The sequence below is a fragment of the Hippoglossus hippoglossus genome, chromosome 1, assembly GCF_009819705.1.
Source record: "Hippoglossus hippoglossus isolate fHipHip1 chromosome 1, fHipHip1.pri, whole genome shotgun sequence".
NCBI lineage: Eukaryota > Metazoa > Chordata > Actinopteri > Pleuronectiformes > Pleuronectidae > Hippoglossus > Hippoglossus hippoglossus.
The window spans coordinates 7,673,444-7,692,782 of NC_047151.1; the positions used below are offsets into that span (position 1 = coordinate 7,673,444).

At 41.0% G+C, this 19,339-nt stretch overlaps 1 protein-coding gene and 1 long non-coding RNA gene across 2 annotated transcripts; one reads left to right on the forward strand and one right to left on the reverse strand.

The window, feature by feature from the left end:
- Window positions 1-5,311: 5,311 nt before the first annotated feature.
- Window positions 5,312-6,777, reverse strand: LOC117765267. Its single transcript, XR_004614539.1, has 2 exons — window positions 6,630-6,777; window positions 5,312-5,668 (listed from the first exon to the last, which is right to left on the reverse strand). It is a non-coding gene; the product is annotated as an uncharacterized LOC117765267 (long non-coding RNA).
- Window positions 6,778-15,465: 8,688 nt separating this feature from the next.
- coq7 (coenzyme Q7 homolog, ubiquinone (yeast)) lies at window positions 15,466-19,239 on the forward strand. The gene is made up of 6 exons (XM_034594896.1): window positions 15,466-15,665; window positions 16,031-16,209; window positions 17,043-17,157; window positions 17,484-17,623; window positions 18,491-18,559; window positions 18,883-19,239. Exons 1-6 carry the CDS (start codon window positions 15,581-15,583, stop codon window positions 18,958-18,960), a joined length of 666 nt encoding a protein of 221 aa, XP_034450787.1. The 5' UTR covers window positions 15,466-15,580; the 3' UTR covers window positions 18,961-19,239.
- Window positions 19,240-19,339: the final 100 nt, after the last annotated feature.

Below are 19,339 nucleotides of genomic sequence, written 5' to 3' on the forward strand. Positions count from 1 at the left end.
TTTCCCTCATTGCCCCTTACCTACTTTTACATTCCCTCTTTTCCCCCTTTTCCCCCCTTTCCCCCACATCCCAGACCACCAGTCGTTTAGCCACACACTGTCTGTTTGTGGATTCAAACTGAGAAGAGAAACACTGGGATAAATGCCAGTTTTAAGTTTTTAGTTTTAAGATCTCGATGAAACTTCAAACCATGACACAAGCATTACACCTGAGCTATGAAGCAGTAGGTGGGTGGATTGTAATCAGTGGCAGTTCAGACTAAACTTGTGGAGTTTAACACAAGTTGGTAGGGAGCAGGGTACTATTGATTTATTTTTTCAAACCCATCAAAGGTCAAGGTCACAAAGTTTTGATGCTAAAATGTCTTTTATTCATTTACTTTGATTAAATCATGAATAAATATCTACACATGTTTAATGTACCAAATTAGAAAGACAATAGAAACATAAAGAAATAGTTTATAGAAATAAATAAATATATTATGTTCATCAGGTCTTTACTAGTTTATGTGGTGTGCAAGTTATTTAACAGTTGTGATCAAATTATAATATCGATATCTTGATAAAACGTTATATTGTGCATTAAAAAAATATCACTTCTGGGACTTAAGGGGCTCCATACAAGTGACTGTTGTGTGACATATCGTTATCATATTATCATATTATTATTAAAAAAAGGGGTTCTGTATGAGTGACTGTTGTGATGCATATTTCATATATATCAGCACTGTGCAAAGCTGGAGTCACCAGCTGATTCGACTATTTCTGTCCAATGGAAAGTGTACAGTCACCTCAATGACACAAACCATCACATGCGTTTCCAAGTATTGCAAAACAACTTGCTGATATAGGAAGAAAAGTCAGTAGATCTGTTAATTAGTCACCTCATTGGGCAGAAACTTGCACAGTAAGTGGAAAATGACTGCGCAACTGTGTCTCAACGAGTCAGGTTGAATTATGAGCTTTAAAGTCTGGGGCCATCTTGTGAATGAAGGTATAGTGAGTGGCACTAGTGGTGCAACATGCTGTTAAATCTTAACAGGGGGAATGGCATTTGGCCATTCTGCTGCCCACTCCTGGAAACAACTCCCAGCGGATATCAAATCTGCCCCAACCATGCCTTGCTTTAAAAATAGATTGAAACTATTTTCCCGTGCCGTCCCTCAATCACTTAGTCTTACACTTTAATTCAACATTATCTGTTTTATGCGGTTTGTACACCGTTTCTATACTAAACCTTTTTAACTGCCATTTTTTTGTACAAGTGCTTTGTACCCTAATTTTATACTACTTTTATGACCTCTTTGAATAATAATCTGCTCCACATATATCAAGTGTCAAAAGAAGAGAGTAACCCTGCTATTTGACACTGGGATTAAAAAAACAATCATGAAATAAAAATACACGTGTATCTCCAGAAATACTATAAGCACAAAAACAAGTGTGTGTGTGTCATCAAAGCTCTTTGTAGTCTGCTGAAATGCATCACTGAATGGCGTGTCGATGGTCACTATGGTCAAGACACAGGGAAATATTCCACACAGCAGCTGCACAGGAAAGTATGACACCAACTCGACTGGGACTAACACCACCGCTGGCATCGTCATCGCAGAGAAGAAACATGGAAAGTTCGGCAGAGAGGCAGCAGACCACCACCAGGCCCTGTGTCTCGCCATGCGCAAATATGAGATTATTATTCTTTTAAAAGTGAGTCATCGCTTTATATTTCTCTTGCAGACGAAGTGTTTTCAACCCCCGGTGCAAAATGTTGAGAATTATATAACGTGACGTGTGAATTCATTTGAACTTGAAAATTAAAAAGTTGGATTTGAGGCTGTTGTTTAAAGGTGTAATTGGAGGTGACACAAAGAAGCTGGAGCTATACCTGTGGTTAAAAGTAACGGTCAGAGGGTAAATATTTTGTGCTGGGTGTGTTTCTGGTAAGAAGGTCAGGAAGTTCAAAATGTCCATTTGCTGTCCCCAGAGTTTATGCTGCTGCCTTCAGCCTTTGTGCAGCTTTTATGAGAAAATAAATGACTGCAACAGAGTCTAATGTAGCTGTCAGACAGATCTAAACAAAGCCAACATCCAGGGTCTAACTGACTGTTGTGTTATGTCTCCGTCCCACAGCCTGACCTGAATGTCGCTACCACCAACAAATGGTCCGAAACACCACAGGTGGTATAACACAGCCAGTGAAGTGGAGAGAGAGAGAGAGAGAGCGAGTGTGTGTGTGTGTGTGTGTGTGTGTGTGTGTGTGTGTGTGTGTGTGTGTGTGTGTGTGTGTGTGTGTGTGTGTGTGTGTGTGTGTGTGTGGCACAGGCTGCAGTGTTTACAGTGCACCGTTTTGTCCCAAATAATACCCAGGGTCCAAACACAGAGAGAGAAAGACACTTGGCCCATGTTCCCTCGCTGTTTTAACTCACGTAACTGCCATGCTTGAATCTCTGCGGCTGAGTGTTTGTGTTTTCTAATCAACAGTAGACGCATGACAACATCTGGTGTTTGGCTGTGGGGGTACATTTTTATGGGTATGTGAGAACCTTTCTCTTCACACGCGTCGTCCTGAAATTGCCGTGTTGTCTGTTGTGCAGAAAAGGTTGTTAGCAAATGTGTTCATACATTCTGTGGCTTTTTTTTGATTGGGATAGTTTAAAATGTCCCCCGTTGCGTCCAGAATAAACTTCATTGCAGCCTCCGAGGCGGGTCTCTTCAGCTGATCTGAACCAGAGAGCAGCTTGAGGTTGGAGGTGTTGCAATGCTCAGAGCAAATGTCGCACGAAAACAACACAAACATTCAGATTTGTGCACATGCAATGAAGAGCGAGCGCTGTGCACACTGCTGATACAGGCCCAAAACGGGTCAGTGCATACAAACGAATGCACATCTGGTCTGTAAATGAGCTCTGCACCCGCCGATGGTCCGACTGCAGACTGTTTACATCAGTGAGGAGAGAGAGAGGACCCAGCATGGACCTGATGGCAGGCTGGCAGTGGAGCAGGCCACTTGTGGTCATGGTGTATAGTAGTAGTAATGTGGACCTGGCAGGCAGTGGATGCAGAGGGTGGCTGCGGGGGCGGCAGTGCCCCAGCCAATCCGTGGTCAAGAAGTGGTTAACCAGTCTAGGTCACCTACACTTCCTCTGGCTTCTCTCCCTCGGAGGAAAAACAGTCTAGTCAAAATAATGGTGTCATTTTGACCTCTTACGTTTGAGCAAGAGGGGACAAATTTAGCAACAGCAAAGCAGAGGGAGGGGCCTAAAACCGATTAAGGAACAAGTGAACAAAATCTGTATTTTTTCTCTCTCGCTCCTTGCTCTTAAATAAGCAGTCTTAAATGAGTAACACAGTTCTAGTGCAGCCTGTAAATTCAGATGTGCCTACGCAAGCAATTATAACTGGGCTCCGTCTTCCGCTTTGCTCCCCCCCGCTTTTACCCACAGTGCCGTCTCAATCTGTTCTCACTGCTCCACAAGACTGAGCTTTGACTCCGACCTGCTTCCTGTCTGTCAACAGGACTGCTGTGCTGTGCAAGTTGATATGACGAGGATGATACTGTGTGTGTGTGTGTGTGTGTGTGTGTGTGTGTGTGTGTGTGTGTGTGTGTGTGTGTGTGTGTGTGTGTGTGTGTGTGTGTGTGTGTGTGTGTGTGTCAGACCTGTTTCATCAGCCTTCAGACTCTAGACCCGTCTCACAAGCTTCTGTGAGTGACATGAGCCTAAAAGTATGTATCACCTTACTGAGGAGCTACTCATTCATACGACGTCCAAATAGGCCACATAATGTTAAAGAAATGAACACACACACACACACACACACACACACACACACACACACACACACACACACACACACACGCACACACACACACACACACACACACACACTCAAAGATGTTTTTTGTGATTTTAGGTAGTTCTTATCACTTGCTATTCTTTAATTGGTCATTTGATGCTATAAACGGGCTGAAACATCACTATTGTCAGCTGCGACTATGCTGTGGTCAAGACTATGTATCAGCAGGACATTGATATTGAATTTCCTCCACTAATTGCTACTGTCTTTTGTGTCCAGGACATTTTTTATTTAATTGCGGACAGTAAGATGAAGTGGAGACGTGTCGCTCGCTTTTTGTCCCCAGAAGGTGACAGTGTAAACAGTTTGAGGTCTCCACAAAACTAGTAACACACACACGTACATAATCACAACTGGTGTGTCCACATGGATTGTGCAGATGTTCCAGTGAGCTAATTTGTGCTAACAAAATTAAGCAAAACCTCCTTCTTTGTTTTTCTTTTTTACTAAATTGAGCTAAATGACTGTTGGTTGAAGCTGCATATTTACTGGACAGGCATTGAATTCCTCTTGTAACTCTCAGCAAGAAAGCAACTATGCGTACTTCCCGGAATGTCAAACTGATGCTGTGGAGGGCCACGTATTTAAAGGCTCATCAGAAAAGCTCCAAAATTGACCTCAACCAGCTCCTTGCACATGATATTTACTCTATTTATTTTAGTCACCCCATGCAACGAGACAAATTGGTTGCAGAACAAATTTAGAATTAGGACAGTAATTGCCAGGGCCCAAGTTTTTTGTTTGTTTGTTTTTTTAATCTCAGCCTGACATCTGCAAACCTCAGACACAGTAAAGATGTGCTTTTTCTTCTCAGACTGCAAATTCGCTTGCCATCATCTTCCCAACAGTCCTGGAACCAGAAGGTGTCTGAATGAGCCGGTGCTGTGATTACCCGTCAGAGGAAAACCACGCGCGATAACAGCCAGTCGGCAGAACGGCAGAGATGCGGCAAAGCTGGTTTGGTGCACGCGCTGTAAATAAACACTTCTTTGCCATTATATTTTGCATTTATTGTGCTAATATGAGCTTATATCTTTAAAAAAAGTGGCCAGTTGGAAGGTATTGTTTACTCTCTCAGTAGAGAAATAACACAACAAAAGTTAAATATAAGAATGGAATGTGTTGGCTCCTGGTGGTAGAGCCAATGATGACTTATCACTGTAAAGAAAAGCAGATGCAAAGGAACAATCATCACTGAAATTATGAAAGTAGTGTTTTCCACGTCTTCTTGAGTTTCATCACAGACTGACAGCATGTTTAGCAGTTGCATCACCATTTGTCTTTTGTTTCCTAAGGTTTGAGTTCAAGAAAACTGGTGATATGGTCATTCAGTCTTTCAATGATAGTGATGATGAACTGATGTATTTTTTTCTAGTGACCAAAACTGGTGACACTTGTTTTGTTAGTATGCCTCCGGCTGAAATTAAATCTTCTGACACACACTAAAAACTAGGAATTTTGTGAAATGAGATTTTATTATGTGACGGATTACTTTTCTTCTATTTTCCAAAGGTTTGGACAATAAAGAAACAAGTACTATAATTTGTGAAGAGTCACCTGGATTTACTCTTTGAATGTAATCTCGGTAGATGATGCACCAACGCTTTCACACTCTTTCAGAATAATGTGGAAGGCATGCAGAGGCCACAGGCATAATGTTGGGTCGCTGTATTCTGTGTGTCAGCCAGTGGTGAGCTTTGGTTGGATCTGACCTGGCCGTGCCTCACAGTAACCCAGCCACAGTCCAAACAGGTTGAGGCAACCTCTAAACAAAGTGGAGCCAGGGGGACACAGCATGGCAGGACTTTTACAGCTGCAGGCGAGAAATGAGAGGTTTAACACTCAAACTACTTCATCTCTGGTGCAATGGACTTATTTTCATTATGATTTGAGCACACATTTAAATTGTACTGAAATATATGGAAACTGGGGTTTAGATAGAAGTTGTGCAAGTAACAGATTAGATATATACTTAAAAACGGGCCTTGGATTGAGACATAATTATAAAAATATGTAACTTGTATTTTCATCCATCCCTCCATCCACCAATCCACCCATTGAACTACAGATAGTCAGATTTTGTTTTAGTTTCTCCATAACAATTCGCTACTAGTTTAGCCAGCTGTTGTTTGAATGGCAAAATGTTGTGTATTTAAATAGCAGCTTTATTAGTCTAGATGACCGCTCACAGTGCTTTACAGTTCAGTCTTTACATTCACCCATTCACACACACATTCATACAGTAACAAGCATGTTGTCATCAGTTATCATTACTTCACCTGGTTCACCATGTAAAACACAGCATCTCTACATTGATTCTTTGTGTATGTGTGTGTGTGTGTGTGTGTGTGTGTGTGTGTGTGTGTGTGTGTGTGTGTGTGTGTGTGTGTGTGTGTGTGTGTGTGTGAGTGTGTGTGTGTGTGTGTGTTTGTATGTCTTTGTGTTTGTGTGTCTATGTGTGTGGAGGAGCATGCACTGCTTATGCAGCCCCACCCCTGGAGGTTTTGCATTAAACCAGAGCCTAACTTCCATCCACTGAATTTGATCCTATCCACTCATCCGTGGGTCCATCCATACATACATATAATGTATATCCATCCATCATCTACTGTATATCAATCCATCCATCCATAGCCTTGCTCTCTCTCATGTACCATCTGTAGAGCCTCAGGAGCTCCAGTGTAACCAGGCAGACTCTATGAGTAAACACTGCTCAATTACTTTAACAATTCTCTAATAGGATGTTGTGGCTTCTTTTTAAACCGAAAACAGACCTGCTGTAGCCCTGAAATAGCAGCGAGTGGAAATCCATGGGACGGTCCCCGTCACTAGCTGCCCAATAACCTGGGAGAGTGGCTCCCCCCTTAATAGAGCCTGGAGCCTGACTCCCACTCCTGGCCTCTTGTGACGTATGGAGGCACAGCTCATCAGGAGTCACCACACTGAAGTGGTAAGACGAGCATCAACAAAAACAATTCCTTGCCATTTCACTTGATGATTGTGGGCCGAGGCTCCTCTAAAAATATCACCAAGAAGAACTGAGGGGGAGGCCAGAATTGTGGTTGTGACATTTAATGGAGAATTGTCCACTCCCTTCGCGCTGTAAAAACATTGTCTTTTTCAGGCTGGAAAACAAATGGGATGAGTACAATGTGGTAAAATAATGACGAGATGACCAGCAGAATTTTCTACCACTGGCTGCTCTTGTTACAATATCATATTTTTGTGTTCTGACTACCACAGAATACCGCCACAGCCTTAATCCTGGTCTGCTTCACCTTATATTTGATGTCTTTTAGACTACTGCCAGCCGTTTTGCACTATTGGAGTCATGGATGTTTCACAATAACAGCAACAAAGACAGTTAATGGGAGCTTGATAGTTTTAATCCAAGCACCATAGTGGTAAAATGATCCCAAAAGTTATTCAATGCTTGTAACTTTATGTTTTTGTGCTTTAACTCTAAATTGCTTTCAGAAATGGACTGAACTCCGGACATAACATTTTTCCTGAGAGGCTGTATGTGGGAACACAAATACATACCATAGGTTGATACTATGCTTTCGTATTTTCCTTCATCTCAATTCAGCCATAAAGCTGCTGAAAAAGTGACACATACACTACAGTAAAAGTAGCACTCAACACTGAACTTGCCCATTTGAAGGCCTACTACAGTATGTACTCATACACTGGTAACCCACAGTTTGCTCTCTGTAAAACACAGAGCACAAACATGACTTCCGGAAACACCATATAGGAAAGCAAAGGCCGGGACGCCAAAGCAAAATGAGCCACATCCTGTGGCTAACAGGAAATGCTGGTTAAATGACAGGTTTCATAAATAAAGGGCTGCGTGGCTTGCCATCACACCCTTCTAAAGGATTGTTGCCCTAAATGCATCTGCGTCTGTCTGTGACTATCAGCGTGAATGAGAAATCCAGGAAGCCTCTGTCGTAATAGAAATAGTAAATATGAACAATTTACTCAAGAATCAACAAGGTGTCCCATCACCTTTCTGGGTTCATGCTCACACCGAGCACACCTTCTTTACATAAAGTAGTTGTCTGAGCTTGAGGTAAATATAATCTCAGATGACTACGCTGTACTTTTAACTCATTTTCCTGAGTTTGTTAACATGTTTCCGTCTTATATTGGGCTGCTATGAATGTGTTTTCAGCTTCCTAGCATAAATGGCACTTATTACCTGCCTGGTTCATTCAGAAATCTCTCCCAGTGTCTTGATGAGCACTGCCTGAACATGTATGAGTTTTTCAATCCCCCCCACAATAAGCATCAGATTTAGACATTATCTCTGATCGTTTTTGCTGCAAAAAAAACAACACGAAGGAATACTGCCAGACAAAAAAGGGCCATTTAACTTGTACCAGACGGGGCTAAATACACTCTCCAGTGTCCATGAAAATAGGCGGTTTAGAGTGTGATTTAACTAGGTCTGCAGGGTGTGCAGGATGGATTTCTGAGTGTAAACAATTCAATAATGGAAGAGAAATCACTTTTCTTGGCTTTTAATCTTGTACAGCCATCTATAAAAAAGGGTTAGAGTGGCTTTTTAGGAGACTTGGAGAATTTAAATCAGATATTCAACCTCTTTTTTATACTATTTTACCAGACATCTTGCCTGTTCCAGAGGGATACCACCAAACCATAAAACGGTTGGCTTTTTTAAACAATGTTGCATAACTCACTCAGCCTACTTTTGTACCAATTTGGATGAATAACTGTTGTTTTTAAGGGGAATACCATGCAGTTAAAGAATTTATATTGTCAAGTGCAGCCCCACCAGTATTTGTGGATATCAGCCAAGGTCATAAATGAAACCCAAGTGACATGCAACATGGGTTGTTACAACCATAACTCTACAGGCTGTTAAAAACACGTTCCTGCTGCTGATCTTGCACTTAGACATTTGAATAAAGAGGATCAAAAAGGTTGCAGGCAATAAAGGTGACTAGATCTTAAGATAACAATAAAAGTGACACAAGTTCTCACTAATTAGCTTTGTCACCTCACAGCGTGCCCCTTAAGAGTGGGCCTTAAGGCCAATTGATAGTTTCTGTGTCTGCCTCTCCACTGGGGTGCACTATGGTCCACATCTGCTTGGGTGCACATGGATCCCTATGCAGACGTCTGCATCTAAAATGTATGGCCGCGCCACATGCTGGGATGGATCGGAACGGAATGTGGGATCAGGTTTGCATCCGTGGAACACCAGACCAACAAGGACCCTAATTCAAATGTGAATTGAACCGTGGACATGTACACGTGACCAGAAAACAAGTATGCAACTCAGCGGACATGGAACAAGCAACGTATAGTCAACCTTACTGATTCAGGTCGAGGGAAATGGCAGAAGAAATAATTAAGCATGCTTAAAAACGGGGCCACTGTTCTCCCCATGTTCTTGTATATTTCCCTGTAAGTGCCCCACCTTCTCCTTACAGTCTAAAAACACATCCTGTCCTGGGACAGAAGCCAATTCCCAGCTGTGACTCTGAATTAAAATGGGAGGCTATATAATATATATGAACTACGTAACTGTACTTATGAACAGTGGCCCAGTGGACAACAACCTCTACAGGGCCACAAGTGTAACGGGTCTTTTTTCTTGCCTGTGTTTCTTGTTTATGCAGAATCTGAAACTGTAGGTAGATGCTTTCTATGCAACTTCAATTTCAAAGAACTCTATTGTATTTAATATATTTAGAGAGAGCTTTTAGAAGAGACAATCAAAATTCAAAAGTACAATTAATTAAATAGCGTGGTTTTTCTCACAGTAAGAAAGTTCACAATTCAAACCAATGTCATGCAAAGTCCTTGTTAAGAGGCTGTGTGAGTTTTCTCCAGGTAGTCTGGCTTCCTCCCACAATCTAAACACATGCAGCTTAATCAACTGGGATTGGCCCCCTCCCCACTGCATCCCTCAATTGATTATCTAATGGATAGGTGGATGTTTCGTCAGACACATCTAGTTTAGTTTCTCATGAGAACTTTTCAGTTCTGCTCCTGTGATGATGTGAGGACTGTACATATTATCTGGTTGCATCATAGGTAGTGTATCCATGTGAGTCTCTCAACAAAAGTGCAATTGCAATATACATCATTAAATACATTGTTTTTTGTATTGTTTTATGGGTGCTAGCATTGCTGCTGTTATCAATAATAACATCATAACATCTAAATATCGCTATTTTTATTACCTCCACCAAGGAGGTTATGTTTCTGTCTGCATTTGTTTGCTTGTGTGATAGTTAGCAGAATTACGCAAAAACTTCTGGACAAAACACATTAAAAGTTGGTGTGGATTCCAAATTTTTAACTTTGCAAGATTTTTCAACATTTTCATTGTGGTGTAATGAATTTAAATGTGGTTTCACAAGGGGATTGTTTGGCCTTGGTGCAGGTATGCACTCTACTGGGCGTCATTCAAGTTGTCATCATTAAAACCAGTTATGCCTGCTTTAAGCTTTAATACAAAAGTTTCACAATTGTTCCTGGTCTCTCTCTCCCTCTTCTCTCTCCCCCATTCTTCCTCTATTCCACCCACCTCTCAGCTCTCCCGCATTTCTTTCCTGTCACCCCACACAGTCTTGAAGTGCTTGCTCATTGTGGGAACTGTTGGGTTTCTCTATAAGGTCGGGAACTTTCAATGTAAAGTGCTTTGATATTATATAGGTTGTGGTTTGGTGCTGTACAAATAGAACGTCATTGAATTGTGTGTATTTTTTGAGAGAAGACGTCAAAAACATTATTATTACCTGCATCAGTGTTTGCACTTGCACACATAATAATATATTCATATTAATATCTTATTACTAATTTCACATAAAATATGCATGCACACGCACGCACGCACACACGCACGCACACACACACACACACACACACACACACACACACACACACACACACACACACACACACACACACACACACACACACACAGGTTGTCCCACCACACCAGTCGGGGACCAAATCAGACAAGACCTATCATGTCTTCTCTCAGTGAGAGCAGACACTGTTGACTCACGCCTGTGTCCCACCACAGCTATGCACTGTCTGACCAGAGCCTCGGAGCGAGGGTGTGCAGACTCACACATGGCCATGGATGCATGCAGACATTACACAAACACAGTCAGACACATATACATACAGGTACGTTCAGAAGCCATTCTCACGCTTTCCCCAGCGCTGCGGTTTGCTCTTTAATCCACTCATCAGTCACAACACACTAAAGAGCAAGAAAAACACACACTTTCTCTTGTTCTTTCCTTCCCTCAGTTGAACTACCAAATTTTAGACTTAACTGTTGATTACTTCATCCATCCGCTGCAAAGTGAGAGGGAGTGTTTACTCACTGGGGATAGACGTTGCACCTGTCAGACGGTCCTTTAAAGCCCCTTTGTAAACCACTTGCGCTGAAAGGCTCAGTTTTCTCCCCACAAATCTTCCAACCATGTGGCCTGAGTGTGTCAGACCAACTCCAGCCTGTCCACAAACATCAAAACCAGGCATTAGCTTCACTTGAAGGTTCACAAGGACCTGACATCATCATTAATCAAATAGTGCTCAGGCGTTCATCCATTGACTCCTCACACCCATGCCTGGATTAAACTGTCACGATGTCTCAGGCAAAAGTTTGTTGTCAGGCCCCCACTGCCCCCTCATCCCCTGGCCTTATGGATGGACTCCTTCAATTCCATTGACTACAGTCTACACAGCAGACTATAAATGGCAGCTTCACCATTAGACATCATTAGAAAAAAACATTACTCATTTGTAGAAATAATACTACCTGTCCCTGGGTTTTCTGTGAATTAATTGTTGGTTATTTTAGAATAAGTAATATGTGAACATAATTAGGATCTTAAAGGATTACTTCTAGTCTTCCACAAAGTACCTATAGTCGATGTAAATGTGTCAATGAGAAAGGGTTTTTGGTTCAATCTCAAAGCTCTCATAAGCAGATTTCACACAGATTTTCAGACATTTTCCTGATAATTTTGTGAGGGGCTTTAGTCAGTTGCCCTGGACATTATCTGCAACTTTTCCTGGCAATGGAAAATGTCCTGAAAATGTGGGTGTATTCATGATGTTTACAACATACGATGTATGCAAAACTGGAAGAAATCAAATATCACAGGATGAATAGAAGTGTCACACTCGTGGTCGACACAAACAATAGCGTCAACTCTGAGATTCAAGAGCTTTTGGTGATAAGGGCTGAGGCTGGTGTCAATGTGCTGCAAACAAAAACATGATTTCCACAGAAGAACTTATACATTATCTCCTGCCTCTTGCTTGCTCTACCCCGGCGCCACCCCTCACCTGAATATTCCAGACATTTTCCTGTTGTTGTGAACGCATTTGACCCAGACAATCTCCTGCTGCGTTCTTCATATATGAGGGGCAAAGAGTTCATGTCTGAAAACTATAGTATTCGTGTCTTAAGCAGCAGGCGGTCTTTGTCAGAACGCTCCTACAACCCTCCTACACTGCATAACTACACACAGCAACTAACTGATGAATGTGGTGAGGAAACTTTTGTGACCAAAGAAGCAGATGTTTCTCACTGGAGTTTGTTGAGATTGAAAACAGAGCTAAAAGAGACTGAATGTTGTACTTACATTCTTTAGGTGAACACATATCTTGACGCAAAATCAATTCTCAGTTTACAATCTGTTATCGTTGCCCCCCAAGACAAACAAGTAACAGCAAGTTTTTTTTATTTATGAGAGTTCAAAATTGAGCAAGATATCTTTAGGTCAAGATATCTTTAAGTGTCTTTAAATATTTTTTTAATTTTCATCCATCTTGGTTTTTTGAAGTAAACATATCAGGAGGAGCTGGGGTTGAGCCTGGCCGAGAGTTCGAGGACACTGCATACTGTGCTTTATCATCTATTTTACTCTAAATGGGACAGTAATTTACAAAATGAACATCATGCTGTATTGAAGATTTGAAACATAAGACATTGAGACCATAAACTCTTTAAAAAAATGTTTATTGATGTTACAGATCAAAAAATAAACGCATAGACTATTAAAGAAACCGACTTTTTTTTTTTAAACCAGTGGAGTCGCCCTCTGCTGGTCATTCAAGAGAATACAGGCACTTAAAGGCATCACTGCATCCATTTTTATATCCAGTGTATTATTTTTGTCCCTGGTATCCTGGGTAGAAACACAGTGTTAATGACATTGTTTCGAGACGAACATGAATGTCCAGCAGTATGGAGGCCTATTTTTTTTTTTTTTCAGTTTTTCTTTTTTACGTCTGAAGAAGGGGTCCCATTTATTTCAATTCAATTGGATTTGGCTGCAACACTGTTTACCCCTTAGACTTCAAATGTGTTTTGTGAACTCAAACACTTCACCCACCCCTCCATTGGCATAGTGGTGAGTAGATAATTAGAATTTAAATTTTTCGGTGAACTATCCCTTTAATGTGGCATTATGCAGCTTTATGGGACTAAATTACATCATCAGGTTTATTTTCTTAGAACAGCTCCCTCTAGAGCCTCTGAAGACATCTGTTTTCAGCTCAGTATTTCCATGATGGGTCCACTGAACCTCATGTGTTGAGTGCCCCTTTAAAACCAGTATGTACAAAGTGTGACAAAGTTTCCCTTTACAAGACTTAGTCACGATACTATGTCATGATCACAGGATCTGTCTGGGTTGACGTTAAACATTTAGTTTAGTTTACATTCAAACATTTACAATTTTTTTTAAAAATAAATTTCACAATATGGATCATCAGCAACATAAGTAGTGGATAAAACCCCAACAAAAAAAACATAACAATACGTATATACAGTTACATTAATTATTTGACGTATAGCAATTGATGCTGGGTTGTAGTGACGTAAATTCCTGTAAATTCCCACTGAAAGTTGCAGTTGATTATATTACCAAAAAAACAAATGACAAGTTGTGAACCTGGGACTTTTGGCCTCGTTCACACCTTTGACCTCTGCACTCTCACGCACGAGAACCCAAAAGGTAATCGACACCTCCAGAAGTGCAGCCACACGTGCGTAGCCACCCACAGTCAGACAGACAGATAAGGAAACACATAACCGGTGTCTCACCACAAACACACACACAGACAAAACCGACACACCCCACCATTCACCGTCCTGGCCTTGTTTACTCATGACCATCACCACATTTCAGCAGTCAACCCCATCATTCCACACATTCCTGTGTCCTAGCTCTATTTTATGTGCTTTCCAGAAAGACTCGTGAGTCCTTTTTACAAAGACCGGAATTATATAGGCATTCCAAAAAAAGCTGACTAATGCAATTAAAGTAAATGATGGTGTGACTGAAGGCTGAGTGTATTTTTTAGTTTTTTGCATTCGATAGGTGAAATCTAATCCTTCTGCATGGTTGCACTGTGGCCCTCCAAACAATTTGACTCAAACGGAAACAATGAAAGCTGGGACCTGCAGGTGTTTACAGTGCAAGATGTGCCCCAGACCCCCTTTATCTGTGCAACACTGCCATCTGTAGACCATCAACAATTTCTCTGATCACTCTACAAACTTGCTTAATTTTATTTTTGTCCTCTTCACTCTTACACAACAAGCCCAAACAAAGGATGCACTTATGATCTGTTTGACACAGAAAGGCCGAGAGTGTCTGGCCAAAAGATAATTGTCTGTTTTTACTTTATTTCCTCCCACAGACCACAGATATGTGGGCCAGGTGAACTGTGTGAACTCCAAACTGCCAATTAAGTGTGGGTTTGCTTGTGCTACGTCTTTGCCCTGTAAAAGACCAGTGACCGGTCGGACCTGCTGAGACAGACTCAGCATGGCCCTGTGATGGTGCGCAGCAATATGCAGCTATAGAGACCGTATGGAGGACTTCACAACACATCGCTCTGGGACCTTTTGATTAATACAATCCATATAAGACCAAAAATGATGTGAGCTACAAAAAGTAAACAATGATAATATCAATAAATCTCAACTTTATTGTACTTATGGCCAAATAACTAATACAACGTGAGTTAATTAGTGCTTCAGTTGACCTTGCACTTGAACAACTGTTTAATCCATTCTTTTTGCAGCTAAATGCTTGAGGCCTACAAACTTATTATTGACCTGTTATGTTCAACAGACTAAAATGAAATAGCCCAATTTATTTATGACCTTTTATTTTTAAGATGAACATCTGCCACCTTAGGAGAAACCCTGGATCTGCAGGCTGACAACCATGCTCCACTCATTGTGATTTTACTGGATTCAACTGGTTTTTATCTGTGGTGATATGTATTTATTTTTGTATTTATCCATGTCATTATCTATGTATTCATCTATGTATTTATTTATGTATAGGTGTAAGACATCAAATTGTATAAAACATCCCCCCAAAACTTCCATAAACTACGATCAGAGGTACATTTTCATTTGATTAAAAAATAAAATAAATATTAATCATGGTCGACAGATATTTTTTTAATAATAACAAAAATGAATGAAACCTCAAGAAAATGTGCAGTTCAATTTTAACACACTGGACTTGATATTCATAAAAGAAATATGCACTATAATTTTGCATGGGGGCTGTTGTGCGAGTCGCGACGCGCTTACGTCATACGCCTGCGCCACGTCCACCCTCTGACATTCAATGACAGTTTTGCACTTTTCGTAACGTTTCTCTGATAACACGTGTGGTTAAAGCAGAACGTGTCCGCCATGCAGAGAGCCGCGCACACAGCTTTGTACGACTGGTCTCATGTGGTCGGTCCAGCGCTGATTCGTCAGTGTTCAAAATGCAGAGGTAAGGATAAGCAGTGAGGTTAGCAGCCCAAGCGCTAATGTGCTAAAATGCTAAAAACACCCGTGTGTCTGCGGTGTGTCTGCGGTGGGCACGTATCACTATTAGCTAGCTACAGGTCAAGACTCCCAGTGTAGCAGGAGCTTTGTGGACACTACGCTAATGTGTCATGACAACAACGTTATGTGTCTTTATTTACAACATGTTTTAAAGCAAACGGTTTAAGGTGGAAGCCAGTGACTCAATAATGTAGTTTACATGCTTTGAAATATTTTGGACATACTCTTTCCTGAAGGGGCCAAAACTTTCCTCTGTAGCCTCAGAGAAGCTAACGCTAGCATCATGTTTTTCCTACTGTGGTGTAACAGCGCCCCTGCTGCTGAGCTCGCGTGCCTACAGCGTAATCCCGCCCCCGCGAGACGCCGAGGAGAAGGAGATGCTGCACCGAGTCCTGCGCGTGGACCATGCGGGCGAATACGGGGCCAACCGCATCTACGCCGGCCAGATGGCGGTGTTGGGTCGATCCAGGATCGGACCTCTCATCCAGGTCTGATCACAGTGTGACACGTAGCTTGGAAGTAGGGCAGTAAGTCGGTCTGCCCTCAGGCTGAGACTGTGCTGCGTGACTAGTGAATTACATCTTAAACCTCATCTACACACAAAACAATACAACCAGCAAGGGAGGGTTTGAATTCCCTCAACTCAAAGCATTCTAATGGATAACAACAAAAGAAGCAGTGATATTGTAAGGTTCAAACCTCTCCAGATGTTTCTCTGGAATACAATAAATAAAGTAGTTTTTTTGGGGTGCACCTTCTACATATTTAGATCTGATATTAGATTTTAGTGTGGGCAGAAACTCGGTTGTATTTTCATACAAAACAATATTGCTTATGGGCTTTCACACCTACATTTTTTGGTCCGGAGCTTCAGACAAAAGTCTAAAAGTCTAAACAAAACCGACTGAAATTTTGTCTCAGCAAAACCGGTGGTCTCGGTCTGGATCAAACAGAGCCATGGTTGCATTTGTTTGCCGTGTGAAAAGATAATTTTTTTTGAGACAGACAATAGAAGAAAAAGAAAAAGGATTGGAATCTGCTCACAGGATCGTGTTCATTTGGCTGGTGTTAATACCACAGTGATATTACAGTGTCAACAAAATTTGTGTTCATTTATTGTCTCAATTCAAACAGAAACACTACGTTTTTGTATGCTCTTTATCTTGAGACTTTAAGGTGCGAAAACACTGTAAGTGCGACTCAACTCAAACATGTAGAAACTGCACCTTGCTTATTTGCTGTTTGGTGACACAAATAAAACTTGTACATGTGTGTTCCGCTCCTGTGTAACTGTGCTATGTTCATGTTCGTTTTGCTTCAGGAAATGTGGGATCAAGAAAAGAAACACCTCGAGAAGTTCGATGAAATTCTGGCTGAGAACAGAGTTCGACCCACAGCACTGTTACCCCTCTGGAATGTCGCCGGGTTTGTGTTAGGTTAGTACAGCCCATAAGCACAGTTTATACAATTAAAAGACAAACTTACCCTCAAGAGCAAGACTACTTCATAAAAGATTTTGTCACAGTCTTAAATGCTGCCTTTGCTTAAATGATGATATACCTCAGGTTAAAGATGTGTCTTCTGTAAGAGAGACAGATATTTTTAAAAGTTGATGTAATAACCAACAAGTATATAAATACATTATTTTAGGTAGCTGAGTCTGAACCTTATTTCCCTAGTAAATCTGCTGCAGTTTTTATGGAACGATTTGTTGATTTATCATATCATAATGTGTACATCTCTTCTTTGAAATCTCCACTAGGGGCCTCCACTGCACTGCTGGGGAAAGAGGGGGCCATGGCGTGCACTGTGGCGGTGGAGGAGAGCATCTCCGAGCACTACAACAGCCAGATAAGAGCTTTGATGGAAGAGGACCCAGAGAGATACACTGAACTTTTAAAAGTGAGTCAACCACGCAGTACTGAATACTTCCTCCTAAAAACAGTTTGCATCGACACCAATCCAACACATCTCTGCTACAGTTTAAGGGGAGTGAACAGCAGTAAGTGAGGGTGTTTACAATGCGATGTACTTGAATTATTGAATGAATTACACATGGACCTCATTCCCTGTGAACCATTTGAGTGTGAGGGCAAATTGATTCCAGCATGAAAGCGGTGCACTCCACGACTACTCGAGGAAACTATTGTATAATGTGATTATCACAGAAAGTAAGAAAGATAGAAAGAAATGGAGGAGCTCAGGAGTGTTACGACTGGACTAACAGCAGTGAATGCAAAACGTTCTAAACACTTACTGTCGATAACAGCTCCACCTCATCTTCGGTCCAAGAAAGTGATTCCCTCATCTTTCTTTTCATTCTTGTTGTTTCTTGTCCGTAGTATCTCTGTAACTAAGCAACCAACTGCAGAGTAGACAATCTGCTTCCTGCATGCACAGGGACGGATGGGGATTATTCCTGATGCAGAGCAAAAACACATGTGGATGGAGATCGTTTTAAGTTTTATAACTCAGTTTTAAAACGGACATAGCCTGAGATTGAGTCACTGAGCGCTGTTGCAGGTCGCAGTTTGTCTTTTCTAGTTTGGACCCACTCCACATACCAGAACAGTGTATTTAATTTGTTCACATACACATAATGTTACTAATTCAACGAAAAATAGATTTGGCATTTAGTCATTGGTTAATCGGACTGCCTCTCTGGATACTTTCCAGATGCTTCAAACCTGCATCCAGCAGAGACGCTGCTGGGGTTCAATCTGAGTTAGTTCACTTTCTTAATGAATGTCCTGGGGTATGTTTTAATAGGTCATAAAGGAATTCCGAGACGATGAGTTGGAGCATCATGATACAGGACTAGAGCATGATGCTGAATCGGTAAGTATCCTCCACAATCTGGTTAACAATGTTTGTGTTGCTTTGCTTGATGGTTCAAATGTCATTCAGTCAATATGAGTTTGTTTTTAGTATCAAGGAAGTAAAGAAATTTAACTCGCAATGAACAGTCTTCACAAATACTTTGGTTTCACATAAAGCTGATCAAAACACACCTAATGGTATTGAACTCTGCTAAAATAATAAAATGCTAATATATTTAAACCAATGTTTATTCATAAAAGTACTCTAGTCTTTGCAGATTTTACTGAATGTCATGTAAACCCTTGTGATTCACTGTTTTATTTGTTTGTTTTTTATTTCAGCTACCTGGATACTGGCTACTAAAAAATGCAATACAGCTCGGATGCAAAGCTGCAATATATGTTTCACAACGGGTCTAATTGTTTTCAAAGGCTTGTTTTGATATCTTCACTCAGTTTTTTGTAAACGGGTTCATTTAGAATTTTTGTCATTTTACTTTTGCCAGATCAAAAGTAGTGTATACAAACTTTCATACTTATACACATGAATCTGAATGTTATTGCTTTGTACAGAATATAATTCATGGGCTGTTTGAGTTGGTGAGATGACCCTTCTTGAATTAAATGGCAGATCTCAACTCTGTTTGAGAGTGTAACTGTTTTATTTATAAAATGATAAGAAAATTGGTTCAACATTGACATTAGATATATAATCCTATTACTGGTTTAAAGTTCACCTGCACCTAAAGATTTCATGCTCGCCTTTGACCAAAAGATACATACTTGTATGATAAGAACA